At 47.9% G+C, this 27,435-nt stretch overlaps 1 protein-coding gene and 1 pseudogene across 9 annotated transcripts in view; one reads left to right on the top strand and one right to left on the bottom strand.

The window, feature by feature from the left end:
• The window catches only part of LOC147119472 (uncharacterized), a 66,072-nt pseudogene extending 47,153 nt beyond the window's left edge, over positions 1-18,919 (top strand). Inside the window, exons 5-6 of the transcript XR_015078031.1 lie at positions 1,159-1,167; positions 18,373-18,919. The product of XR_015078031.1 is annotated as an uncharacterized LOC147119472 (transcript). The remainder of the gene's footprint in view (positions 1-1,158; positions 1,168-18,372) is intronic.
• Positions 1-27,435, bottom strand: part of LOC147119470 (uncharacterized) — a 72,573-nt gene that overhangs the window by 33,132 nt on the left and 12,006 nt on the right. For 3 of the 8 annotated variants that reach the window (XR_015078023.1, XR_015078025.1, XR_015078024.1), the window contains exon 2: positions 6,105-6,164. The exons of 1 other annotated variant lie outside the window; for it this stretch is intronic. Coding sequence is in view for 2 of the 7 variants with exons in the window: in XM_085985048.1 (XP_085841174.1) it covers positions 21,182-21,856 (675 nt within the window). In the remaining 5 variants the exon portion in view is untranslated. Of the gene's footprint in view, positions 1-6,104; positions 6,879-18,984; positions 22,221-27,435 lie in introns of those variants that run through there. 4 more of the 8 variants (XM_085985048.1, XM_085985049.1, XR_015078028.1 and 1 more) reach the window with 3 other exon arrangements.

Here is a 27,435-nt window from a genome sequence, read left to right as displayed (position 1 = left end):
AGAGAAACAACAAATGCAGAGTTATTTCCTGAAATAATCCCTGCTGTCTGTCCTGAATGAATCCATTTCACTACCAAATGTTGCAATCTTTGCTCCACACCACAGGGTTTCATCTGTTTAAAGCCACAACAGAAAGGTCCAGTTTTCTCCGGGAGTTTGAGAGAAATCAGGTTTGAAAATGATGCAGAGCCAATGAGGGAGCTCCGGGCTGAGCCCCGCGCACTAGGTGCTGCAAGCCCCACCCCTCACACACTCTGAATGGTTGGAGGTCCCGCCACCCGCTCTTCCTATTGGTCCGGAGCTCCCGTCAATCACCCAGGCAGTGTGAGCTGAGCATGCGCGGACCTTGGCAGCAGCCGCTGACACATCGGGTGAGAGAGCTCAGGGAGCGGGTTCATGAACCCCGGGGGGACGCGGGCTGCTCACACCCTGAGCTCAGGGAGCGGGTTCATGAACCCCGGGGGGACGCGGGCTGCTCACACCCCGAGCTCAGGGAACGGGTTCATGAACCCCGGGGAGACGCGGGCCGCTCACACCCCGAGCTCAGGGAGCGGGTTCATGAACCCCGGGGGGACGCGGGCTGCTCACACCCCGAGCTCAGGGAGCGGGTTCATGAACCCCGGGGGGACGCTGGCTGCTCACACCCCGAGCTCAGGGAGCGGGTTCATGAACCCCAGGGGAGGCTGTGAGATTCTCAGCAGCTCAGCTCTGCTCGGTGCTGTGTGAACAGGCTGCTCCACACCCCGGCTGCTCACAGGCAATGCCAGTGTGGAGGGCCCAGTGCAGAAGGCCCAGGGTGGAAGACTCAGAGGAAAGTGCCCTAGGCGGGAGGCCCAGCACGGAGGACCCCAGGCGGGGGGCCTAGGGCGGAGCGGCTGGTCGACAGAAGCGGAGTCGGGAGATGCTGTGAGTGAGCATGCTGCACGGTTTCTAAAGGTGAAGAACGGTCTCCGGCCCGAATGAGTTCCAGCGGCCCCGTCTGTGCTCCATCTGGTGGCAGCTGTGAGGCTTTGTTTCGGTGATGGGATCGGGTTTGTGCTGCCATTTGGTGGAGGAAAGACAGACTGTTCCTATCTATAGTATGGTGCTTGAGCAGCCAAAAGATGGGAAAAGAGAACGGGATAAAAGTGAAAAAGGAAAATAAAAGGAAGATAAAAGGCAAACAAAGTAATATCGGCAAGGAATAATGAATGTCTTGATTGTTGGGTCCTGTGAGTGCTAACAGCAAGAAGAAGGAAATTTGAGTACTCGTTTTCCTCTTTTACGGGATTTGAGAAAGTGGTCGGCTTCCTTTCTGTGAAAAGGTTGAAGACTGTGGATAAGGATTACGACATTATATTGTTGGATAACATCAACTGAAGACGAGGAGTTATTAGAGTGCCAATAGGAATGGCGTAGAACTGGTATTACTTGTTTGTTGAAGAAGTTTCGGGTTCTGGTTGTGGTAAACCACTGTATTGTATATTGCCACCTCTGGGTGGCGCTGTGTATGGAGGCATGCCTCAGCTGACTCCACCCACCACTGTGTGGGTTTCGTTCAGACTTGTTCAGTCACTCACGAAGAAGCATGGTCTCTTCTTAGCTAATAAAAGCCTTATTCATCTCTTCTTTCGACTCATCATCTCTTCTTCGACTCATCACCTTTTATGAAGTAATTGATAAGCGTATCAATTTTATTAGCTAAAAGTTAAATGGCGACACCTGAGGAGCAACAACAGCAACGGATACAGCAGACATTGCTGAGAGCCCTCAGACCACCACGCCTGGACCTCGACCCTCAAGATGTGGGTGCATCAGCCAAGTTTGAACACTGGCTGAGCTGCTTTGAATCCTTCCTCGCAATCTCACAGGTTACAGAGGAGGATCACAAACTGAAAATTTTGACCGCCCAGGTGAGCCATCAAGTATATATGCTAATCCGGGACTCTAATACGTACGTGGCGGCCCTCGAGCTACTAAAAGGGCAATATACGCGCCCAGTGAACACAATTTACGCCCGACACCTCTTGGGATCCCGCAGGCAGCAACCGGGAGAATCGGTAGGGGCATTTGCACGGGCGCTACTGGCACTCTGCAGAGACTGCGATTGTAAAGCGGTAACGGCTGTGGAGCACGCGCAGGGACTCGCCTGTGATGCCTTCGTCAGGGGCCTCCAGTCAGACCACACCCGGCAGAGACTGCTAGAAAGCAAGGAACCCGACCTGAAGACGGCCATTGCCCTTGCGCTCTCGTTAGAGGAGGCCCACCGAAACCTCGAGGCATACCCCCGTAACGGCGCCGAGACATGGCAATCGAAACCGTGGGACACGGGACCGCCGCCCCCGGCACCAACCGCTGCAGCGACCCAACCGAGACAGCAGCCTCCGGTAAGAACTGCTTCGATGCCCAGTAACCAGGCCCAAAAATGCTATTTCTGTGGCCAGTTAAAACATCCCAGAGCGCACTGCCCAGCTAAGACAGCTACCTGCTCGGGCTGCGGGAAGAAAGGCCATTACGCTAACGCCTGCAAGGGGAAGCCAGCCAGCAGCGCAGCGTGCGGGCCGTGGGAGCAGCCATCTTATCCGCCATTTTGTGTACCCCCGGCCGCATGGCATCCGCCGCCATCGTATCCAACGCACTCAACCGCCATTTCGTCACCGGAACCGACCACCGTCTCGGCGGATGACTATAGTGACTCACTAAGCCACATACTGGCCTCCGTGACGCTGGATCAAGGCCACCCTCACCATCTATCCAGCTCCATGATGGATATCGCGGTAAACGGCCGCGCCACCAGTTGCCTGATCGACAGCGGGAGCACAGAGAGTTTCGTCCACCCCGACACGGTACGTAGCCACTCCCTCACGATTCTGCCAACGCACCATCGCATTTCTATGGCGTCCAAGTCCCAGTCAATGGACATCAGCGGCTACTGTGTGGTGACCCTGTCAGTAGGGGGCACTGAATATCAAAAATTTAAACTGCTAGTCCTGCCCCGTCTTTGCGCTGCCGTCCTGCTAGGGTTGGATTTTCAGTGCCACCTTAAGAGTGTCACACTAGCATACGGTGGACCCCTCCCCCCACTCACAGTCTGCAACCAACAACTTTTAAATCGCCCGCTGCAAACCACCTGCAGCCTTTCCACATTAAAAGTCCCCCCCCCTCCCCTGTTCGCTAACCTCACCCGCGACTGTAAACCCATCGCTACCAAAAGCAGGCGGTACAGTGCCGGGGACAGAGCTTTTATCAGCTCTGAGGTGGAGCGGCTCTTGAAGGAGGGCATTATCGAAGGTAGCACTAGCCCCTGGCGAGCCCAGGTTGTAGTCGTTAAAACCACTGCAAAACGCCGCATGGTAATCGACTACAGCCAAACCATAAACCGGTACACCCAGCTGGACGCGTACCCCCTCCCTCGCATATCTGATATGGTCAATCAGATTGCGCAATACAAAGTATTCTCCACCATCGACCTTAAGTCAGCGTACCACCAGCTGCCCATCCGCCATGAGGACCGCCAGTATACTGCCTTCGAGGCAAATGGCCGCCTCTACCACTTCCTTAGGGTCCCCTTCGGCGTCACCAACGGGGTTTCGGTCTTCCAAAGGGAGATGGACCGAATGGTTGACCAGAACGCGCTGCGGGCAACCTTCCCCTATTTGGATAACGTCACCATCTGCGGCCACGACCAGCAGGACCACGACGTTAATCTAGCAAATTTCCTCCGTACGGCCCAACGGCTGAACCTAACGTACAATAAGGAAAAATGTATGTTTCACACCAAGCGCCTGGCCATCCTCGGCTGCATGGTGGAGAACGGAGTCATCGGGCCCGACCCCGACAGAATGCGCCCCCTAATGGAGCTACCCCTTCCCCACTGCCAAAAAGCACTGAAGAGATGCCTGGGGTTTTTCTCCTACTACGCCCAGTGGGTGCCCCTCTATGCAGACAAAGCCAGGCCCCTCATCAAAGCCACCTCCTTCCCCCTGACACCAGAGGCGTGTGCAGCCTTCACTCTTATCAAGAACGATATCGCGAAGGCCGCAATGCACGCGGTGGATGAGTCCATCCCCTTCCAAGTGGAGAGCGATGCCTCCGACTTCGCCCTAGCCGCGACCCTTAACCAGGCGGGCAGACCCGTGGCCTTTTTCTCAAGGACCCTCCAGGGCCCCGAGACGAGACACTCCTCCGTCGAAAAGGAGGCCCAGGCTATTGTAGAAGCGGTGCGTCACTGGAGGCATTACCTGGCCGGGAAACGATTTACCCTGCTCACTGACCAGCGTTCAGTAGCTTTTATGTTTAATAATAAGCAGAGGGGTAAAATCAAGAACGACAAGATCTTGAGGTGGAGAATCGAACTCTCCACCTACAATTATGATATCTTGTATCGGCCAGGGAAACTCAATGAGCCCCCAGATGCCCTATCACGTGGTACATGCGCCAACGCGCAGAGTGATAGGCTGCAGTCCCTCCACAATGACCTCTGCCACCCGGGGGTCACCAGGTTTTTCCATTTTATCAAATCCCGTAACCTGCCCTACTCCATCGAGGAGGTCAGGACCATGACCAAGAGCTGCCAAATCTGCGCCGAGTGCAAACCGCACTTCTATAGGCCGGACAGAGCAAGCCTGATCAAGGCCACCCGCCCCTTCGAACGCCTGAGCGTCGATTTTAAAGGGCCCCTCCCCTCCGCTGACCGCAATGTGTACTTCCTCAACATAGTTGATGAGTACTCCCGTTTCCCCTTTGCCATCCCTTGCCCAGACATGACCAGTACCACGGTCATCAAGTGTCTGAATGACATCTTCGCTCTGTTCGGGTTCCCCAGCTATATACATAGCGACAGGGGCTCATCGTTCATGAGCGACGAACTTCGGCAGTACCTGCTAACAAGAGGTATCGCCACGAGCAGGACCACCAGTTACAACCCCCGGGGGAACGGCCAGGTGGAAAGGGAGAACGCGACGGTTTGGAAGGCAGTCCTCTTAGCACTAAAATCTAAGGGCCTTCCGACCTCCCGCTGGCAGGAGGTCCTCCCTGCAGCGCTTCACTCCATTCGGTCACTGCTTTGTACTGCCACTAATGCGACCCCTCATGAGAAAATGTTCGTTTTCCCCCGGAAGTCTACATCGGGAACCTCGCTACCGGCATGGTTGACTTCTCCTGGGCCCGTCCTACTGCGGAGGCACGTGAGGACGCATAAAACGGACCCCCTGGTCGAGCGGGTGCACCTCCTACACGCCAACCCCCAGTATGCCTGGGTGACATACCCAGACGGGCGGGAGGACACGGTCTCCATACGAGATCTCGCACCCTCGGGTACCCCTGAATTACCACCGTTATCCCCCTTACCACCGTTATCCCCCTTACCACTGTTATCCCCCACCACCCCTCCCAACCCAACCCCTGCAGACGGCATGCCAAAGCCCCAGGAATCTTCGCCAACCACCCAGACACCAGACCCGACGTCGGATGCTGCAACACCACCGCCGCCACCACGACGATCAGGACGTCAGACAAGGCCTCCTGATAGACTTAACTTGTAGTACCCTTCACCCCGCCGGACTTCACATTAAACAAGGGGTGAATGTGGTAAACCACTGTATTGTATATTGCCACCTCTGGGTGGCGCTGTGTATGGAGGCATGCCTCAGCTGACTCCACCCACCACTGTGTGGGTTTCGTTCAGACTTGTTCAGTCACTCACGAAGAAGCATGGTCTCTTCTTAGCTAATAAAAGCCTTATTCATCTCTTCTTTCGACTCATCATCTCTTCTTCGACTCATCACCTTTTATGAAGTAATTGATAAGCGTATCACTGGTTAAAAGTAGTTTACTTGAAGTCTTAAGTGATTTTTTGATATGGTTATGGGATTTTCTATATTGTGGTGTTATTTAGTGTTAAAGCCTTCTTTAATCGAACGAACGAATGCTCTAGTGAACGCACGCTTGCGGATACAAATATATGCACGCACGCATACACAATGGAACTTACGTTCGACCGAATGAAGGGCCCGCTCTCCAGGACGGGGTCACTCGGTGAGCGTGAGGCCTGCCGGACGGATGAACGAACGCACGCATGCACACAGGTAGACAAATGATACGCACGCTTACACAATGGAACTTACGTTTGACCGAATGAAGGGCCCTCGCTCCCCAGGTGAAAGTCGACTTGGTGAGCGTGAAGCCTGCCGGACAGATGAACAAACACATGTATGCACGCAGATAGAAACGGCACACATGTACGTAGTCATGCACATGGAACTTACGCTTGAGCGAACGAACGGACGAATGGAGGAATGAATGACTGAATGATTGAACGATGCCAGTTGGACTGGCGTGTACGGATTCTTGGTTTATTAAATAGTTGCAGTTTGTACTGGAAACATTTTTGATTTACCTGTAAAATTTATTGTTGTATTTATATTGTTGACCATAATTGGTCAGTGAATGTAATGGATTTATTATGTAACTGTTGAGTTGTAGAAGTACTGTTGTACTTGAATGTTAAATTTTTAAAAAAGGACAACAGGTTATACCAAGCAAAAATGAAGAGTTACTAGATTGCCATTAGGACTGGTATGTATTGTTTTTTATTATGGGTACCTGTATTGTTGCCATTGGTTTTGTCTGGAAAAATTTATTATTGTATTTGTACTGTTAATCCTAAAGCTGTTTCTTCTAAGAGAAAAAGAAAAAAAAAAGAACCCCGGGGGGACGCGGGCTGCTCACACCCCAAGTGCGGCCCCAGGCGCCATTATTAAAACACTCAACATTATCGGCCCGACGCTTCCCGGTTTCGCTCTGTCCGAAGAAGCGGCCACCGCGCATGCGCATCATCAGCATCAGACTCTGTCAGGGAGCGTCTTTAAATAAAAAAGGAATGGTGACTGAGCAGGGAGCGTCTGTAAAAAAAAGGAATGTTGACTGAGCAGGGAGTGTCTGTAAATAAAAGAGGAATGGTGACTGAGCAGGGAGCGTCTGTAAATAAAAGAGGAATGGTGACTGAGCAGGGAGCATCTGTAAATAAAAGAGGAATGGTGACTGAGCAGGGAGCGTCTGTAAATAAAAGAGGAATGGTGACTGAGCAGGGAGCGTCTGTAAATAAAAGAGGAATGGGGACTGAGCAGGGAGCGTCTGTAAATAAAAGAGGAATGGTGACTGAGCAGGGAGCGTCTGTAAGTAAAAGAGGAATGGGGACTGAGCAGGGAGCGTCTGTAAATAAAAGAGGAATGGTGACTGAGCAGGGAGCGTCTGTAAGTAAAAGAGGAATGGGGACTGAGCAGGGAGCGTCTGTAAATAAAAGAGGAATGGTGACTGAGCAGGGAGCGTCTGTAAGTAAAAGAGGAATGGGGACTGAGCAGGGAGCATCTGTAAATAAAAGAGGAATGGTGACTGAGCAGGGAGCGTCTGTAAATAAAAGAGGAATGGTGACTGAGCAGGGAGCGTCTGTAAATAAAAGAGGAATGGGGACTGAGCAGGGAGCGTCTGTAAATAAAAGAGGAATGGTGACTGAGCAGGGAGCATCTGTAAATAAAAGAGGAATGGTGACTGAGCAGGGAGCGTCTGTAAATAAAAGAGGAATGGTGACTGAGCAGGGAGCGTCTGTAAATAAAAGAGGAATGGGGACTGAGCAGGGAGCGTCTGTAAATAAAAGAGGAATGGTGACTGAGCAGGGAGCGTCTGTAAGTAAAAGAGGAATGGGGACTGAGCAGGGAGCGTCTGTAAATAAAAGAGGAATGGTGACTGAGCAGGGAGCGTCTGTAAGTAAAAGAGGAATGGGGACTGAGCAGGGAGCGTCTGTAAATAAAAGAGGAATGGTGACTGAGCAGGGAGCGTCTGTAAGTAAAAGAGGAATGGGGACTGAGCAGGGAGCATCTGTAAATAAAAGAGGAATGGTGACTGAGCAGGGAGCGTCTGTAAATAAAAGAGGAATGGTGACTGAGCAGGGAGCGTCTGTAAATAAAAGAGGAATGGGGACTGAGCAGGGAGCGTCTGTAAATAAAAGAGGAATGGGGACTGAGCAGGGAGCATCTGTAAATAAAAGAGGAATGGGGACTGAGCAGGGAACGTCTGTAAATAAAAGAGGAATGGTGACTGAGCAGGGAACGTCTGTAAATAAAAGAGGGATGGGGACTGAGCAGGGAGTGTCTGTAAATAAAAGAGGAATGGTGACTGAGCAGGGAGTGTCTGTAAATAAAAGAGGGATGGGGACTGAGCAGGGAGTGTCTGTAAATAAAAGAGGAATGGTGACTGAGCAGGGAGCGTCTGTAAATAAAGGAGGAATGGTGACTGAGCAGGGAGCGTCTGTAAATAAAAGAGGAATGGTGACTGAGCAGGGAGCGTCTGTAAATAAAAGAGGAATGGTGACTGAGCAGGGAGCGTCTGTAAGTAAAAGAGGAATGGGGACTGAGCAGGAAGTGTCTGTAAATAAAAGAGGAATGGTGACTGAGCAGGGAGCGTCTGTAAATAAAAGAGGAATGGTGACTGAGCAGGGAGCGTCTATAAATAAAAGAGGAATGGGGACTGAGCAGGGAGCGTCTGTAAATAAAAGAGGAATGGTGACTGAGCAGGGAGTGTCTGTAAATAAAAGAGGGATGGGGACTGAGCAGGGAGCGTCTGTAAATAAAAGAGGAATGGGGACTGAGCAGGGAGCGTCTGTAAATAAAAGAGGAATGGTGACTGAGCAGGGAGCATCTGTAAATAAAAGAGGAATGGGGACTGAGCAGGGAGCGTCTGTAAATAAAAGAGGAATGGTGACTGAGCAGGGAGCGTCTATAAATAAAAGAGGAATGGGGACTGAGCAGGGAGCGTCTGTAAATAAAAGAGGAATGGTGACTGAGCAGGGAGCGTCTATAAATAAAAGAGGAATGGGGACTGAGCAGGGAGCGTCTGTAAATAAAAGAGGAATGGGGACTGAGCAGGGAGCGTCTGTAAATAAAAGAGGAATGGTGACTGAGCAGGGAGCGTCTGTAAATAAAGGAGGAATGGTGACTGAGCAGGGAGCGTCTGTAAATAAAAGAGGAATGGTGACTGAGCAGGGAGCGTCTGTAAATAAAAGAGGAATGGTTACTGAGCAGGAAGTGTCTGTAAATAAAAGGAATGGTGACTGAGCAGGGAGCGTCTGTAAATAAAAGAGGAATGGTGACTGAGCAGGGAGTGTCTGTAAATAAAAGGAATGGTGACTGAGCAGGGAGCGTCTGTAAATAAAAGGAATGGTGACTGAGCAGGGAGCGTCTGTAAATAAAAGAGGAATGGTGACTGAGCAGGGAGTGTGTGTAAATAAAAGGAATGGTGACTGAGCAGGGAGCGTCTGTAAATAAAAGGAATGGTGACTGAGCAGGGAGCGTCTGTAAATAAAAGAGGAATGGTGACTGAGCAGGGAGCATCTGTAAATAAAAGAGGAATGGTGACTGAGCAGGGAGCGTCTGTAAATAAAAGGAATGGTGACTGAGCAGGGAGCGTCTGTAAATAAAAGGAATGGTGACTGAGCAGGGAGCGTCTGTAAATAAAAGAGGAATGGTGACTGAGCAGGGAGCATCTGTAAATAAAAGAGGAATGGTGACTGAGCAGGGAGCGTCTGTAAATAAAAGAGGAATGGTGACTGAGCAGGGAGCGTCTGTAAATAAAAGAGGAATGGTGACTGAGCAGGGAGCATCTGTAAATAAAAGAGGAATGGTGACTGAGCAGGGAGCGTCTGTAAATAAAAGAGGAAAGGTGACTGAGCAGGGAGCGTCTGTAAATAAAAGAGGAATGGTGACTGAGCAGGGAGCGTCTGTAAATAAAAGGAATGGTGACTGAGCAGGGAGCGTCTGTAAATAAAAGAGGAATGGTGACTGAGCAGGGAGCATCTGTAAATAAAAGAGGAATGGTGACTGAGCAGGGAGCGTCTGTAAATAAAAGAGGAATGGTGACTGAGCAGGGAGCGTCTGTAAATAAAAGAGGAATGGTGACTGAGCAGGGAGCATCTGTAAATAAAAGAGGAATGGTGACTGAGCAGGGAGCGTCTGTAAATAAAAGAGGAAAGGTGACTGAGCAGGGAGCGTCTGTAAATAAAAGAGGAATGGTGACTGAGCAGGGAGCGTCTGTAAATAAAAGGAATGGTGACTGAGCAGGGAGTGTCTGTAAATAAAAGAGGAATGGTGACTGAGCAGGGAGCGTCTGTAAATAAAAGAGGAATGGTGACTGAGCAGGGAGCATCTGTAAATAAAAGAGGAATGGTGACTGAGCAGGGAGCGTCTGTAAATAAAAGGAATGGTGACTGAGCAGGGAGTGTCTTTAAATAAAAGAGGAATGGTGACTGAGCAGGGAGCGTCTGTAAATAAAAGAGGAATGGTGACTGAGCAGGGAGCGTCTGTAAATAAAAGGAATGGTGACTGAGCAGGGAGTGTCTAAATAAAAGAGGAATGGTGACTGAGCAGGGAGCGTCTGTAAATAAAAGAGGAATGGTGACTGAGCAGGGAGCGTCTGTAAATAAAAGGAATGGTGACTGAGCAGGGAGTGTCTTTAAATAAAAGAGGAATGGTGACTGAGCAGGGAGCGTCTGTAAATAAAAGAGGAATGGTGACTGAGCAGGGAGCGTCTGTAAATAAAAGGAATGGCGACTGAGCAGGGAGTGTCTGTAAATAAAAGAGGAATGGTGACTGAGCAGGGAGCGTCTGTAAATAAAAGAGGAATGGTGACTGAGCAGGGAGCATCTGTAAATAAAAGAGGAATGGTGACTGAGCAGGGAGTGTCTGTAAATAAAAGAGGAATGGTGACTGAGCAGGGAGCGTCTGTAAATAAAAGGAATGGCGACTGAGCAGGGAGTGTCTGTAAATAAAAGAGGAATGGTGACTGAGCAGGGAGCGTCTGGAAATAAAAGGAATGGCGACTGAGCAGGGAGTGTCTGTAAATAAAAGAGGAATGGTGACTGAGCAGGGAGTGTCTGTAAATAAAAGAGGAATGGTGACTGAGCAGGGGGTGTCTGTAAATAAAAGAGGAATGGTTACTGAGCAGGGAGCGTCTTTAAATAAAAGACGAATGGTGACTGAGCAGGGAGTGTCTGTAAATAAAAGAGGAATGGTGACTGAGCAGGGAGCGTCTGTAAATAAAAGAGGAATGGTGACTGAGCAGGGAGCATCTGTAAATAAAAGAGGAATGGTGACTGAGCAGGGAGCGTCTGTAAATAAAAGAGGAATGGTGACTGAGCAGGGAGCGTCTGTAAATAAAAGAGGAATGGTGACTGAGCAGGGAGTGTCTGTAAATAAAAGAGGAATGGGGACTGAGCAGGGAGCGTCTGTAAATAAAAGAGGAATGGTGACTGAGCAGAGAGTGTCTGTAAATAAAAGAGGAATGGTGACTGAGCAGGGAGCGTCTGTAAATAAAAGAGGAATGGTGACTGAGCAGGGAGCGTCTGTAAATAAAAGGAATGGTGACTGAGCAGGGAGCGTCTGTAAATAAAAGAGGAAAGGTGACTGAGCAGGGAGCGTCTGTAAATAAAAGAGGAATGGTGACTGAGCAGGGTGCGTCTGTAAATAAAAGGAATGGGGACTGAGCAGGGAGCGTCTAAATAAAAGAGGAATGGTGACTGAGCAGGGAGCGTCTGTAAATAAAAGGAATGGTGACTGAGTAGTGAGCATCTGTAACTAAAAGAGGAATGGTGACTTAGCAGGGAGCGTCTGTAAAAAGTTACAGAGAATGGTACTGCACAGAAGGAGGCCATTCGGTCCATCGAATCTGTGCCGGCTATTTCAAAGAGCGATTCAGTCAGTCCCTCTCCCCGGCTCTTTCCCCATAGCTCTGCAATTTTTTCTCCTTCAAGTATTTATCCAATTCCCTTTTGAGGCTACTATTGAATCTGTATCTACCCCCCCGATCAGGCAGTGCATTCCAAATCCTAACCACTCGTTGTGTGAATTTTTTTTCCTCGTGTCGCCTCTGGTTCTTTTGCCAATCACCTTAAATCTGTGCCCTTCGGTTATCGACCCTTCCGCCATTAGAAACAGTTTCTCTTTATTTACTCTATCTCAAGCCTTCATGATTTTAAACACCTCGATCACATCTCCTCTTACCCTTCTCTGCTCTAAGGAGAACAACCCCAGCTTCTCCAGTCTCCCCACATAACTGTAATCTCTCATCCCTGGAACCATTCCAGTAAATCTCTCTGTACCCTCTCCAAAGCCTTCACATCCTTCCTAAAGTGTGGTGCCCAGAATTGGACACAATACTCCAGCTGAGGCCGAACTCGTGTTTTATATTGGTTTAACATAACCTTCTGGTTTTTGCACTCTATGCCTCTATTTATGAATGTAAGACGTCACACAACACCAGGTTATAGTCCAACAGCTTTATTTGAAATCACAAGCTTTCGGAGCGCTGCTCCTTCGTCAGGTGAAGTGGAGAAATGCATAAAGACACAGCTTATATAGTCAGAGAATCATGTCAGATGTTTACAGGTAATGTTCCCAACTGCTCCGAAAGCTTGTGATTTCAAATAAAGCTGTTGGACTATAACCTGGTGTTGTGTGACTTCTTACATTTGTCCACCCCAGTCCAACTCCGGCATCTCCACACCATGGCTTCTATTTATGAAGCCCAGGTTCCTTTATGCTTTATTAACTGCTTTCTTAACCTGTCCTGCCACCTTCAAAATGTTCTTAAAAAATCTTTCAAGTTTTCCAAAAAGATAGGAGAAATGGTGACTGGTCCAGGAACATCTGTAAAGGGAGGAGAAATAGTGACTGGGCATGAACCTCAATTTTAAAATCCTCATTGTTTCCAAATCCCAACTTAGCCTCGCCGCTCGCTATCTCTCTACCTTCCTCCAGCCCTACAACCCTCCAAGATCTCTGTGCTCTCCCAATTTTGGCCCCTTTTTAATCGCTCCACCATTGGCAGCCATGCTTTCAGCTGCCTAGGCCCTAAGCTCTGGAATGGTGCCAGGGTTAAGGACATCTCCTCTGGGCTGGAGAGAAACTTGGAGTGGGAGGGGGAGGATCCAGTTGTCGTGGTCCATGTTGGTACCAATGACATAGATAAGACAAGGAAAGAGGTTCTGCTGAGGGAGTTTGAGCAGCTAGGGGCCAAATTAAAAAGCAGAACCACAAGGGTAATAATCTCTGGATTACTACCTGAGCCACGTGCAAATTTGGCTAGGGTAAATAAAATTAGAGAGTTAAATGCGTGGCTCAAAGACTGGTGTGGGAGAAATGGGTTTTGCTTCTTGGGACACTGGCATCAGTACTGGGACAGGAGAGAGCTGTTCCATTGGGACGGACTTCACTTGGCCAGTGCTGGGACTAGAATCCTGGTGAATCGAATAACTAGGACTGTAGAGAGGGCTTTAAACTAATTAGTGGGGGGGAGGTTTTAGAAAGCGAAAAATAAAATGACAGCAGAGAAGGCAATAGAGCAAGGTAGCAGTGGGGGAATTAAAAACCAGAGCATGTCAGGGAGGGACAGAATGTATGATGATAAAGGTAAAGTAGTAAAAGGGGTAAAAACAGGAATAAATTGTCAGAAAACATATTTGAAAGTTCTTTATCTGAATGCACGCAGCATTCGTAACAAAATAGATGAGTTGACGGTACAAATAACTACACATGGTTATGATCTGGTGGCCATTACAGAAACATGGCTGCAAGATGATCATGACTGGGAACTAAACATACAAGAGTATTTGACAATTAGGAAGGACAGACAGGAAGGAAAGGGAGGTGGGGTTGCTATGTTAATCAAGGATGGAATCACTGCAATAGTCAGAAATGATATTGGGTCAAAGGATCAGGATAGTGAAACAGTTTGGGTGGAGATAAGGAATAATAAGGGGAGAAAGTCACTAGTGGGCGTAGTCTATAGGCCTCCTAACAGTTGCAACTCTGTTGGTCAGAGTATAAATCAAGAAATAGTTGGGGCTTGTAATAAGGGAACAGCTATAATCATGGGGGATTTTAACTTTCATATTGACTGGACTAATCAAATTGGGCATGGCAGCCTTGAGGAAGAGTTCATAGAGTGTATTAGGGATGGGTTCCTTGAGCAGTATGTAACTGAACCAACCAGGGGGCAGGCAGTCTTAGATCTGGTCCTGTGTAATGAGACAGGATTAATAAAAAATGTCCTAGTAAAGGATCCCCTTGGAATGAGTGACCATAATGTGGTTGAATTCCAAATTTAGTTTGAGGGTGAGAGAGTTGGATCTCAAACCAGCGTACTGAGCTTAAATAAAGGAGACTATGAAGGTATGAGAGTAGAATTGACTAAAGTGGACTGGGAAAACAGATTAAAGTGTAAGACGGTACAAGAGCAGTGGTCTACATTCAAGGAGATATTTCACATCTTTCAAGAAAAATATATTCCACTGAGGAAAAAGGGGAGTAAAAGAAAAGACAGCCATCCGTGGCTTAGTAAAGTAATAAAGGATAGTATCCGACTGAAAACAAGGGCATATAAAGTAGCCAAATCTAGTGGGAGGATAGAAGATTGGGAAGCATTTAAAAGCTAGCAAAGAATAACTAAAAGATTAATTAAGAAAGGGAAGATAGATTATGAAAGTAAACTAGCAAAAAATATAAAAACAGATAGCAAGAGTTTCTACAGCTATATAAAAAGAAAGAGGGTGGCTAAAGTGAACGTTGGTCCCTTGGAGGATGAGACCGGGAAACTAGTGGTGGGGAACATGGAGATGGCAAAGACGCTGAACAAATATTTTGTATCAGTCTTTACAGTAGAGGACACTAAAAATATCCCAACACTGGACAAACAGGGGGCAATGGGGGGGGGGGGGGGAAGGAGCTAAACACGATTAAAATCACTAAGGAGGTGGTACTCGGTAAAATAATGGGGCTTAAGGCAGATAAATCCCCCGGACCTGATGGCCTACATCCTAGGGTCTTGAGAGAAGTAGCGGTAGGGATTGTGGATGCATTGGTGATTATTTTCCAAAACTCCCTGGACTCAGGAAAGGTCCCGGCAGATTGGAAAACTGCTAATGTAACACCCTTATTTAAGAAGGGAAGTAGACAAAAAGCTGGAAACTATAGACCAGTTAGCCTAACATCTGTGGTTGGTAAAATGTTGGAGTCCATTATTAAGGAAACAGTAACAGAGCATTTGGATAAACATAATTTAATAGGACAGAGTCAGCATGGTTTTATGAAGGGGAAGTCATGTTTGACAAATTTGCTTGAATTCTTTGAGGACGTAACATACAGAGTGGATAAAGGGGAACCAGTGGATGTAGTGTATTTGGACTTCCAAAAGGCATTTGACAAGGTGCCACACAAAAGATTACTGATCAAGATAAAAAATCACGGGATTGGGGGTAATATACTGGCATGGGTGGAAGATTGGCTATCTAACAGAAAACAAAGAGTTGGGATAAATGGTTCATTCTCGGGCTGGCAATCAGTAACTAGTGGTGTTCCGCAGGGGTCAGTGCTGGGACCCCAACTCTTTACAATCTATATTAACGATTTGGAGGAAGGGACCGAGTGCAACATATCCAAGCTTGCCGACGATACAAAGATGGGAGGAAAAGCAGTGAGTGAGGAGGACATAAAAAACCTGCAAAAGGACATAGACAGGCTAAGTGAGTGGGCAGAGATTTGGCAGATGGAATATAATATTGGAAAGTGTGAGGTTATGCACTTTGGCAGAAAAAATCAAAGAGCAAGTTATTATCTAAATGGAGAGAAACTGCAAAGTGCTACAGTACAAAGGGATCTGGGGGCCCTGGTGCATGAAACACAAAAAGTTAGTATGCAGGTGCAGCAGGTGATCAGGAAGGCCAATGGAATCTTGGCTTTTATTGCAAGGGGGATGGAGTATAAAAATAGGGAAGTCTTGCTGCAGTTATACAGGGTATTGGTGAGGCCACACCTGGAATACTGCGTGCAGTTTTGGTTTCCATATTTAAGAAAAGATATACTTGCTCTCGAGGCGGTTCAGAGAAGATTCACTCGGTTGATTCCGGAGATGAGGGGGTTGATGTATGAGGAAAGGTTGAGTAGTTTGGGACTCTACTCATTGGAGTTCAGAAGAATGAGAGGCGATCTTATCGAAACATACAAGATTGTGAGGGGGATTGATCGGGTGGATGCGGTGAGGATGTTTCCACTGATGGGTGAGGCTAGAACTAGGGGGCATAATCTTAGAATAAGGGGCTGCCCTTTCAAAACTGAGATGAGGAGAAACTTCTTTACTCAGAGGGCAGTAAATCTATGGAATTTGCTACCTCAGAGAGCTGTGGAAGCTGCAACATTAAATAAATTTAAATCGGAGATAGACAGTTTCCTAGCTGATAAAGGAATTAGGGGTTACGGGGAGAGGGCAGGGAAGTGGACATGAGTCTAGGTTCAGATCAGCCATGATCCTATTGAATGGCGGAGCAGGCCCGAGGGGCCGTATGGCCTACTCCTGCTCCTACTTCTTATGTTCTTATGTTCTTATTATTCCTTCCCTAAACCTCTGCACATCTCTTCCTCTCTCTCCTCCTTTAAGACGCTCCTTAAAACCTGCCTCTTTGACCAAGTTTTTGGTCACTTGTCCTAATATTTCCTTATGTGGCTTGGTGTCAAGTTTTATATGATAATGCTCCTGTGAAGCACCATGGGCCATTTTACAGTGTTAAAGGTGCTATATAAATGCAAGTTGTTGTTGTTGTCTATAAAGGAGGGAGAAATGGTGACGGGTCAGGGAGAGCCCTTCATCAGAACTGGGAGATATGACAGATGGACAGCTGTGATAGAGTGAGGGAAAGAAGAGAGAGAGACCACGTACACAAGAAAACAAAAATAATAAATGTAAAGTTAGGTGGGGAACAGCAGGTGCGTAAATGACAGAAGTTCTAATAGTGAAAGACAAAAGGAGGAATGATGGGAGAAAGTAGAGAAATAAAAGACATGGGCCTAGAAATTCACTATGGCCCCGCCAGCTGGCTAGCGCCCAAAAGTTAGCGCTGGGCGCAGAGCCATTTGGGACCGTCAGATATTCACTTTTTGCGCCCCAAGTCGGAACCGGGCGCTATTCCAGGGTGTGCCCGCCCCCACTTGGGGCGCTGAAACTGAATTTCAGCGCTCTAGGCGCCGCTGCGCCACCCGCTGCGGAGCGGCAGGCTGCGGTACTGCAGGCCTCCTCCTTCTCTTAAGGGGGAGCTGCCTGCAACGGGGAGATCGCCGCTGGATAGTGCCGGCAAATGAGCCCGGCACCACGGAGAAGTGCCGGGTTCGCGGAAAGCAGCCAGCAATGCCGCGGGGGGGAGGGGGTGGAGGAGGCTGGGGAAGGAGGTGCGGGCAGGCGGCCGCCGAAAAAGCGGCCGGCCGCACCTCCACCTTAAAGCGCCCCACTAAGGCTACAGTACGGCCCCGTTTTCAGAACGCTGTTTGCGGCCGCTGCAGAAGAGGCGGCCGCAACTAAATATGGGGATCGGGCCGGTATCGGGGCGGAACCGGGGCACTGCGCACACCGATGATGTCATCGGTGCCGGCGCAGCGCTACGGCTACTGCCGCCATTACCGCTGCGCTGAATATCAGCGCAAACTCCTGTATTGGCGCAGAAGCCCTCTTTAGGCGGTAACTGGCCGCAAAGCTGGCGGCGCCTTACTGAATTTCTAGGCCATAGACTGGATATAGTTAAAGCAGGTCAGCTACAGTGGAGATGTTGGAGGACGCATTTATTTATTTATGATTAGATGTCTTTCCTATTCCTCAAAGTCAATAAGATTCTTGCAACATTAAGGTCAAGGTTCACAGATTAAGTCTATATAATACTCAAAACCACACGCTGGGAGCAAAGAATGTTCCATAGCAACTAGAATTGTCTGTTCAGAACTTCTATCCTGTACTTACAGTGATGTCTTTTGTAAACTCCTTTACAGGCTGTTAAAAGGGGAGAATTTACAGACGGGAAATTCAAACCAAACATCACAACAAGATCTGAGAGAGTCACTCCATTCATCTGGACCTGAATATCATCAGCCTGTGGATGTGGAAGGAGAAATGTTTGTCTGTTCTGTCTGTGGGAAAAGATTTCAAACATCAGTGTGACTGGAAAAGCACCGAGACACACACACCCGAGTGAAAGTGTTCCAGTGCACTGACTGTGGAAAGAGCTTTAACCAGTTACAGAGCCTGAAAAAACATTGCACCGTTCACAGCGGGGAGAAACTGTACACGTGTTCTGCGTGTGGACGAGGCTTCAACTGATCGTCCAACCTGGAGAGACACAAGGACACCCGCACCACGGAGAAGCCATGTAAATGTGGGGACTGTGGGAAGGGATTCAGTTACCCATCCCTGCTAGAAACTCATCGGCACAGTCACACCGGGGAGAGGCTGTTCACCTGCTCCGTGTGTAGGAAGGGATTCACTTAGTTATCCAGCCTCCAGAATCACCAACTTGTTCATACTGAAGAGACCTTTGAAATGTTCTGCCTGTGAGAAGAGTTTTAAAAGCACACATGAACTGCTGAAACACCAACATATTCACACTGGGGAGAGGCCGTTCACCTGCTCTGTCTGTGGGAAGGGATTCACTCAGTCATCCCACCTGTTAACATACCAGCAAGTTCACACTGGGAAGAGGCCGTTCACCTGCTCCGTGTGTGGGAAGGGATTCACTTGTTCATCCAATCTGCTGACACACCAGCGAGTTCACACTGGGGATTGGCCGTTAATCTGCTGTGTGTGTGGGAAGGGATTCACTCAGTCACCCCACCTGCTGACACACCAGCGAGTTCACACTGGGGAGAGGCCATTCACCTGCTCCGTGTGTGGGAAGGGATTCACTCAGTCATCCCACCTGCTGACACACCAGCGAGTTCACATGTGACTGCAGGGGTTGGATTCTGCTGTTATTGCTGCTGTTAATCACATCCAGGACTGAACCCTGTTCATTCTGACAGTGGGATTTGATTCTGTTGTTGTTAAGCTCCAGCCCAGTTATAGGTTTATTAATATTACAAGATCCCAGCAGGACCCTGGTTCCAAATGATTCGAGGTTGACCCTGGTTCCAAATGATTCGAGGGGACAGTGATTTAACTTTATTCAGCACAAGCAAGACTTAATACATTACAGTATTCGAGCAGCAGTTTACAGAGTATAAGTGAGACTTATATTACCACTTCTACTCTGGGTAGAAGATACAACCGTGAGTAAGCTGCACCCTGTGTCTCTTGTCTCTCTCTCTCTCTCTCTCTCCCAGGTGTCTCCTTGATTCATCCTGAAATCTTCTACTCCCTGAAATCTTCTACTCCTGAAATCTTCTACTCCTGAAATCTTCTACTCCCTGAAATCCTCTTCTCCTGAAATCTTCTACTCCTGAAATCCTCTACTCCTGAAATCCTCTACTCCTGAAATCTTCTACTCCTGAAATCTTCTACTCCTGAAACCCTCTACTCCTGAAATCCTCTACTCCTGAAATCTTCTACTCCTGAAATCTTCTACTCCTGAAATCTTCTACAATTTGTAGCTGTTAAGACCCCCTTCTTGTACCCTTACTCTCATTCAAAACCGATGGAGTCCTCCTGAACCAATCACTGGCTGACACCCAGACCCAAAATCCAATCGTAAAGATGCCCGGTTCGCAGCACCCTGGTTTACACGGGCTTTAGTCTGCTGACACTCTTACATCATCTGTTTTTGACCATCAAGTCTCATATCTGGGGTAGTTATGGCAACACAGAAGGAAGCTGTCTCATTGGTTGAGACAGGGCCCCCGCTCTTGGCCTGTGTGTTCACTGTGGATGTTATTACATTCCACACAGTGGCAAACTCGCCTGGCCTTCCTCCCAGGCTAACTATACTCTGTGTCCCATCCTCACTGTTGGCTAATATCCAACCTTCACCCACAGCCTCACGATTTGACTATAGCAATCCTCTTCCTCACCCCAGGTGGTCTGGTTACAGCTTACTCACAGACTTTTAAGCATAAAAAGGGTTACATGTTATACATAATTCAGGTTACCATTGCATATAATTGATGATTACAGACTTTTATATTTAATTCTTACACACGATTATAAATCCATTACTGATGATTATAAGATACTGATGATTATAAGATAGTAAAGCAAGTATTCTAAAAACCAACTAATCCATGATAATCTTACACTTTGTATAAGTGTCAAATAAATCAGCTTTCTTTTGAACAAAGTGTGTCGAGTCCTTCATATCTCAATAAGACAAGCTGATTGATAGTGGTTTCTAACCTTAACCACTACCTCCTAAGCTTAATATCCTATCGACTACCCCCAAACCACTAACCCCAATCCTAACCAATAACCACAAGCCCCAATCCGAACCAATTACCACAAGCCCCAATCCGAACCAATAACCACGAGCCCCAACCACTAACCCCAATCCTAACCAATAACCACTAACCCCAATCACTAACCCCAATCCTAACCAATAACCACTAGCCCCAACCACTAACCCCAATCCTAACCAACAACCACTAGCCCCAACCACTAACCCCAATCCTAACCAATAACCACTAGCCCCAACCACTAACCCCAATCCTACACCTTAACCCCAGCCCCTGACCAAGGATATTGACAGGGAGCAATGGAGGAACTAAAGACCTGATAAAGGAAGTATTTCAAACAATTATCTTGATTAAAGAAATAGTGCAAGGTATGTTAGTAACAAGAGATTAAATCAATGGGACCATCAAAATCAGCAATGACAATTACATCTATCAGAACATTTCAAAGGCTGTCACATGCAGTGTGTGTGGAGGAGGTTTTTTTTTAAAATCGGACCCAAAAAGTGTCAAAAGATACAAAAAATAACAGATTATCAAATCTTATGCAAGTTAGCTCTATAAAGGGGTGGTTCAAAGGAATTTCAGATGAGTGTAAAGTGAGACACTACAGTCAATTCTATCACACCCACAGGCCATGTACTCAAATGGAGCAAGCTTGGGGTTTGATGTGGTAGAAGGTGAACTAGATGAGAACTGAAATAATCCAGAGTAAGAAAAGGCCCAAACATGGAACAGTCAGTAATAGAACATCAATTAGTCTCCTCTTATCATAGAGGAATCAAATATTAGACACACTGTGTGTTTGAAACAAAGCTGATTTATTCACTATTTGTCCAGAATATTAATCTCAAGCCCAGTTATTCTAGTTATTAACATCAGCAGAAACAAAGCCCAACTGTCAGAGTGAACATGGTTCAGTCCTGGGTGTGATTAACAGCAGCAGAATCCAACCCCTGCAATCACTGGTGAACTCGCTGGTGTCTCAGCAGAGTGCATGACTGAGTGAATCCCTTCCTACACACGGAGCAGGTGAATGGCCTCTCCCCAGTGTGAGTGCGCTGGTGTCTCAGCAGGTCACTTGTGCTTTTAAAGCTCTTCTCACAGTCAGAACATCTAAATAGTCTTTTAACAGTGTGAACAAGTTGGTGAGTCAGAAGATGGAATGACTGAGTGAATCCCTTCCCACACACAGAGCAGGTGAATGGTCTCTCCCCAGTGTGAACTCGCTGGTGTGTCTGCAGCTTGTATAACTGAGTGAATCCCTTCCCACATTCAATACATGTGAATGATCTCTCGCCAGTGTGAACTCTCTGGTGTATCTGGAGCTTGGAAAACTCTGCGAATCCCCACCCACACACAGAGCAGGAGAACGGTTTCTCCCCAGTGTGAACTCGCTGGTGTATCTGGAGCTTGGATAACTCTGCGAATCCCCGTCCACACACGGAGCAGGAAAACGGCCTCTCCCCAGTGTGAACTCTTTGGTGTGACTGGAGGCTGGATGACTGAGTGAATCCCTTCCCACACAAGGAGCAGGAGAACGGTCTCTCCCCAGTGTGACTGCGCCGATGAGTTTCCAGCTTGGATGGGTAATTGAATCCCTTCCCACAGTCCCCACATTTCCACGGTTTCTCCATGGTGCGGGTGTTCTTGTGTCTCTCCAGGTTGGGCGATCAATTGATGCCTCATCCACACACACAACACATGTATGGTTTCTCCCCGCTGTGAACGGTGTGATGTTTTTTCAGGCTGTGTAACTGGTTAAAGCTCTTTCCACAGTCAGTGCACAGGAACACTCTCACTCGGGTGTGTGTGTCTCGGTGCTTTTCCAGTCACACTGATGTTTGAAATCTTTTCCCACAGACAGAACAGACAAACATTTCTCCTTCCACATTTAAAGGCCGATGATATTCAGGTCCTGATGAATGGAGTGACTCTGTCAGATCTTGATGTGATGTTTGGTTTGAGTTTCCCATCTGCAAATCCTCCCCTTCTAATACCCTGTAAAAGGAGTTTACAAAAGTCATCACTGTAAATACAGGATAGAAATCCAGAACAAACAATTCTAGTTTCTATGGAACATTCTTGTCTCTCTTGTTCCCCCAAAGCTGTAAATCCGCGTCCCACACATACTCCCTCCTCCCTGTGCTGAAATCCAAACCCACCGCACCATCTCCAACATTTCTTTCCTCCACCCCCAGTTTTCACCCTCCCTCTACTCTGGTTGGGTTCAGTTCTCCACCCGCTGTGTACAGTGAGAATAATATCAATGAGTCAATGATTGTCTCTCCTGGTCACTGGGACCCTGAAGCCCCGCCCACTCGCTGTTCCTGCACCATGACTGCCGTGCATGCGCCGTGCTGCAGGTGGAACCGGTCTGTCTTTCCTCCACCAAGATGGCGGCGCGTAACCCGGGCATGTCACCGAGAAAAAGCCTCACTGCTGCCGTTCGGCGGAACACAGACCGGGCCGCTGGATTTCATTCGGGCCTGAGGCCGTTCCCCAACATTATAAACCTGTGGCGCAGCCTACTCGAAGTTTATTAATCTCCCGACCCCGCTCCCGCCGACCTGCAGCTCCGCCCGGCGACCGCGCGAGGCTTTCTTTGTAAAGTCGGTGAGGGACACGTGACCCGGGCCCACGGCCTGATTGATGGGAGCTTCCGACCAATAGGGAGCGAGTAGGGCGGGGCTGGAGGAGCGAGCCGGCGGCGGGTCCTCCAACCAATCGGGGAGCCCGAGGGGCAGGACTAGCGCCGGCTGATTGTCTGATCCGCAGGGCAGCAAGTTTCTCCAGTCCCTTGTTCAGGGCCCGGGGCCAGGGGAGGCTGTGGGCCTTTAGTCCCCTTATTGGACACAAGGCTCTTTGTCTCACAACACACTGGCTCAGGTTTTAAAACTTGGTTTACAGGAAATAGTGAATTGAAAATTGCAAAACTGAGATTGTCAGAATTAGACAGGATTACACATGATATACGGTACAGAAACAGGCCATTCGGCCCAACCAGTCCATGCCGGCGTTTATGCTGCACTCGAGCCTCCTCCTGTCTTTCCTCATCTAAATCTATCAGCATAACCCTCTATTCCCTTTTCCCTCATATGCTAGTCCAGCCTCCCCTTAAATGTATCGATACTATTCGCTTCAACCACTCCCTGTGGTAGCGAGTTCCACATTCTCACCATTCTCTGGATAAAGTTTCTTCTGAATTCCCTATTGGATTTCTTGGTGACTATCTTATATTGATGGCCTCTAGTTATGCTCTTCCCCACAAGTGGAAACATTCTCTCTGTATCCACTCTATCAAAAAATGTTCATAATTTTATGGACCTATATTAGGTCACCCCTCGGCCTTTTTTCAAGAGAAAAGAGACCCAGCCTAGTCATCCTTTCCTGATATGTATACCCTCGCATTTCTGGTGTCATCCTTCTAAATCTTCTCTGCACCCTCTCCAGTGCCTCTATATCCTATTTATAATATGGTGACCAGAACTGTACGCAGTTCTCTAAGGGCTGAATTTTGCCGGTGCTCAGAGTGCGGGTTTGGAGGCAAGTCCGCTGTCAAAATCACAAAAACTGACAGCGGGTCGGTATCCCGCTCTGAACCGCCTCCTTGTGAGTTTCCTAAGTGTCGGGTCTGTCATCCCTGAACAGACCCGACACCAAGCGGCAGGTCAGCCAATTTAGATACTTTAAGCTTGTTAAAAGGTAGTTAAGCACCATTTTCCCAAGTACTTACCATTTCCCCAGTTTTTAATGAGGGTCGCGGAGAGCGGCTATCACGTCAGGTAAGTATGTCGGGTTCTCAATGACTGGATTGCTGTGAATAGGTGAAAGCTGCAGAAGTGGTCTAAAACCTACCATTTCACAGCTGTTCACTTCCCAATCTTAGAATCTGGAGCATTAATGATTTGGAACCCACTTTGGAGCTTTATGCAAACACGATTTCTCTTTCATAAAACCATGCTGACTCTGCCTAATCATATCATCATTTTCTAAGCGCCCTGTTCCACCTCCTTAATAATGGATTGCAGCATTTTCCCGAGGACTGATGTCAGGCTAACTGGCCTGTAGATCCCTGTTTTCTCTCTCCCTCCTTTCTTGAATAGCGGGGTTACATTTGCTACCTTCTATTCCACTAGGACCTTTCCAGAATCTGGTGAATTTTGGAAGATCACGACCAATGCATCCACTATCTCTGCAGCCACCTCTTTTAGAACCCTCGGATGTCGGGGATTTGTTGGCTTTTAGTCCCATTAGTTCCTCAAGTACTTTTTCTTAACTGATATGAGTTACTTTAAGTTCTTCACTCTCATTAGCCCCTTGGTTCCCCACTATTTCTGGAATCTCAACCTTCTCCAGTGCAGCTCACACGGCTCCAGCTCATGCAGCCTAAGCCCGGGCTGTCCACAGTGTGGCCACAACATGACTGTAGACTTGCACGAGTGGTCGGGACCTCTCGCCCTGACCGAGGTGGATGAGAAGCCTGTGCAGCCACTCCGTATGAAGTATGACAACGTGGACATAGATGTGCTGGGTAAAGTGCTGAGCCCGGCCCAGGTACTGATTGCAGCTGAGAGCTGAACACACAGGAACCGCTCCAGTGCCTGGAGCCAGCAACAAGAGGCAACAAAAGCAAGGAAGGCACAGAGTCCAAAAGCAAGGAAGTTATGATGAACCTTCATAAAACACTGGTTCGGCCTCAACTGGCGGATTGTGTCCAATTCTGGGCACCGCACTTTAGGAAGGATGTGAAGGCCTTAGAGAGGGTGCAGAATAGATTCACAAGAATGATTCCAGGGACAAGGGACTTCAGTTACGTGGATAGACTGGAGAAGGTGGGGTGGTTCTCCTTAGAGCAGAGAGGTTGAGAGGAGATTTGATAGAGGTGTTCAAAATCATGAGGGTTCTGGACAGAGTAGGTAGAGAGAAACTGTCCCCATTGGTGGAAGGGTCATAGAAACATAGAAGATAGGAGCAGGAGTAGGCCATTCGGCCCCTCGAGCCTGCTCCGCCATTCAATGAGATCATGGCTGATCATCCAAATTCAGTACCCTGTTCCTGCCTTCTCTCCATATCCCTTGATCCCTTTAGTCTTAAGAAATATATCCAACTCCTTCTTGAATATATTTAATGAATTGGCCTCTACTGCCTTCTTTGGTAGAGAATTCCAGAGGTTCACCACTCTCTGGGTGAAGCAATTCCTCCTCATCTCTGTCCTAAATGGCTTACCCCTTATCCTTAGACTGTGACCCCTGGTTCTGGACTCCCCGACCATTGGGAACATCTTTCCAGCATCTAATCTGTCTAATCCTGTTTGAATTTTATAAGTTTCGATGAGGTCCCCTCTCTTTCTTCTAAACTCCAGTGAGTACAAGCCCAATCAACCCAATCTCTCCTCATACGTCATACCTGCCATCCCAGGTATCAGCCTGGTGAATCTTCGCTGCACTCCTTCCATGGCAAGAACATCCTTCCTCAGATAAGACGACCAAAACTGCACACAATACTCAAGATGTGGTCTCACCAAGGCCCTGTACAACTGCAGCAAGACATCCTTGTTCCTGTACTCAAACCCTCTCGCTATGAAGGCCAACATACCATTTGCCTTCTTAACCGCCTGCTGCACCTGCATGCTTACTTTCAGCGAGTCCCAGAGACAGAGACCCAGAGAGAGAGAATCACAGAGACCAAGTCCTAGAGACAGAGCCGGAGAGACAGAGTCCCAGAGACAGCGGGTCTAGAACCAGAGGACACAAATTTAAGGTGATTGGCAGAAGAACCAAAGGCGACATGAGGAAAATCTTTTGTATGCAGCAAGTGGTTAGGATCTGGAATTCACTGCCTGAAAGAGTGGTGGATGCAGATTCAATCACGGCTTTCAAAAGGGAGTTGGATAAGTACCTGAAAGAAAAACATTTGCAGGGCTACGGGAAAAGGGCGGGGGAGTGGTGAAGTGCTCTTGCAGAGAGCCAGCAGGGGCTCGACGGGCCAAATGGCCTCCTTCTGTGCTATAACCATTCTCTGATTCTAAGCTTATATTGTGGTTAATAACAGACAAACCCTGTTCTTTCCCCTGATCTGATTACAGATTCCAACCAGTCGATTCAGTGAATGGAATGTCTAATCAGTGTTACCATGGTGACCTGTCTGCAGTGAAACGCCTGTTTGAGTTTCTAACTCAGACTAAACTTCTCTTTACCATAATACACATTATATCAGATATTTGATGTCAATGTATTTCAGCCATGTTATGTTAATATCTCTGAAATCTATAGGGAGATCAGTTACACAAATCTTTAAAAGTTGGAAGACAAGTTTATAAAGTGGTTTAAAAATGTTACCCGAGGTATTTTATAAATGGGGCGTAGAAAACAAAACCATCGGTTCGGCTGCAGTTAGAATAAGTTTTGGGCATCTTCCAGTAGGAAGGATGTCAGGGCCACAGAGAGGCTGCAGAATAAATTCACTGAGGTTATACCACGGATGAGAGGCTTTCGTTATCAGAGAATCAGAGAATGATACAGCACTAAAGATGGCCATTCGGCCCATCATGCTTGTGCCAGCTCTTTGGGAGAGCTATCCAATTAGCCCCACTCCCTTGCTCTTTCCCCATATCCCAGTAGATGTTCTCCCTTCAAATATTTATCCAATTCTCTTTTGAAAGTTACTCTTGAATCTGCTTCCTCCACCCTTTCAGGCAGTGCATTTCAGATCATAATAACTCGCTGGGTAAAGAAATGTTTCCTCATGATGACCTGTCTGCAGTGAAGCGCCTGTTTGAGTTTCTAACTGAGGCAAACTTCTCTTTCCCAGGAGGAGAGACGAGAGAAACTGGGGCACTTCTCATTAGAACAAAGCAGTGTGAGAAGAGATGTGAGCGAGGTGTTTAAACTTGATCAACGACACCGACCAAAATATCAGAGGCACTCCCTGTCCCTCAGGACCTGTGTCCAGGGGAGAAGCTGATGGGTTTATCAGATCATCTTTGGGTTAAATGTTGTGCTCGTGGAGCTGAGCCCCTAGTGTCAGCATCAAACACTCTCCAGTCGGGTACAGCACGGGTTAGATACAGAGTAAACCCATCAGCCGCTCCCCGACACAGATACCGAGGGACAGGGAATGTCCAGACAATGACATTTCTCACTCAATAAGGTATAAATTGATCCTGTACCTCTCCCCATTAATCCTGGGCTCCACACGGGGCGAATCCTGCTCC

This window comes from Somniosus microcephalus, chromosome 4 (genome assembly GCF_052327205.1).
Source record: "Somniosus microcephalus isolate GS21.2 chromosome 4, FLI_Smic_1.0, whole genome shotgun sequence".
NCBI lineage: Eukaryota > Metazoa > Chordata > Chondrichthyes > Squaliformes > Somniosidae > Somniosus > Somniosus microcephalus.
Note: the sequence above shows the minus strand (reverse complement) of the source record. Positions and strands in the feature narration are given on the sequence as shown.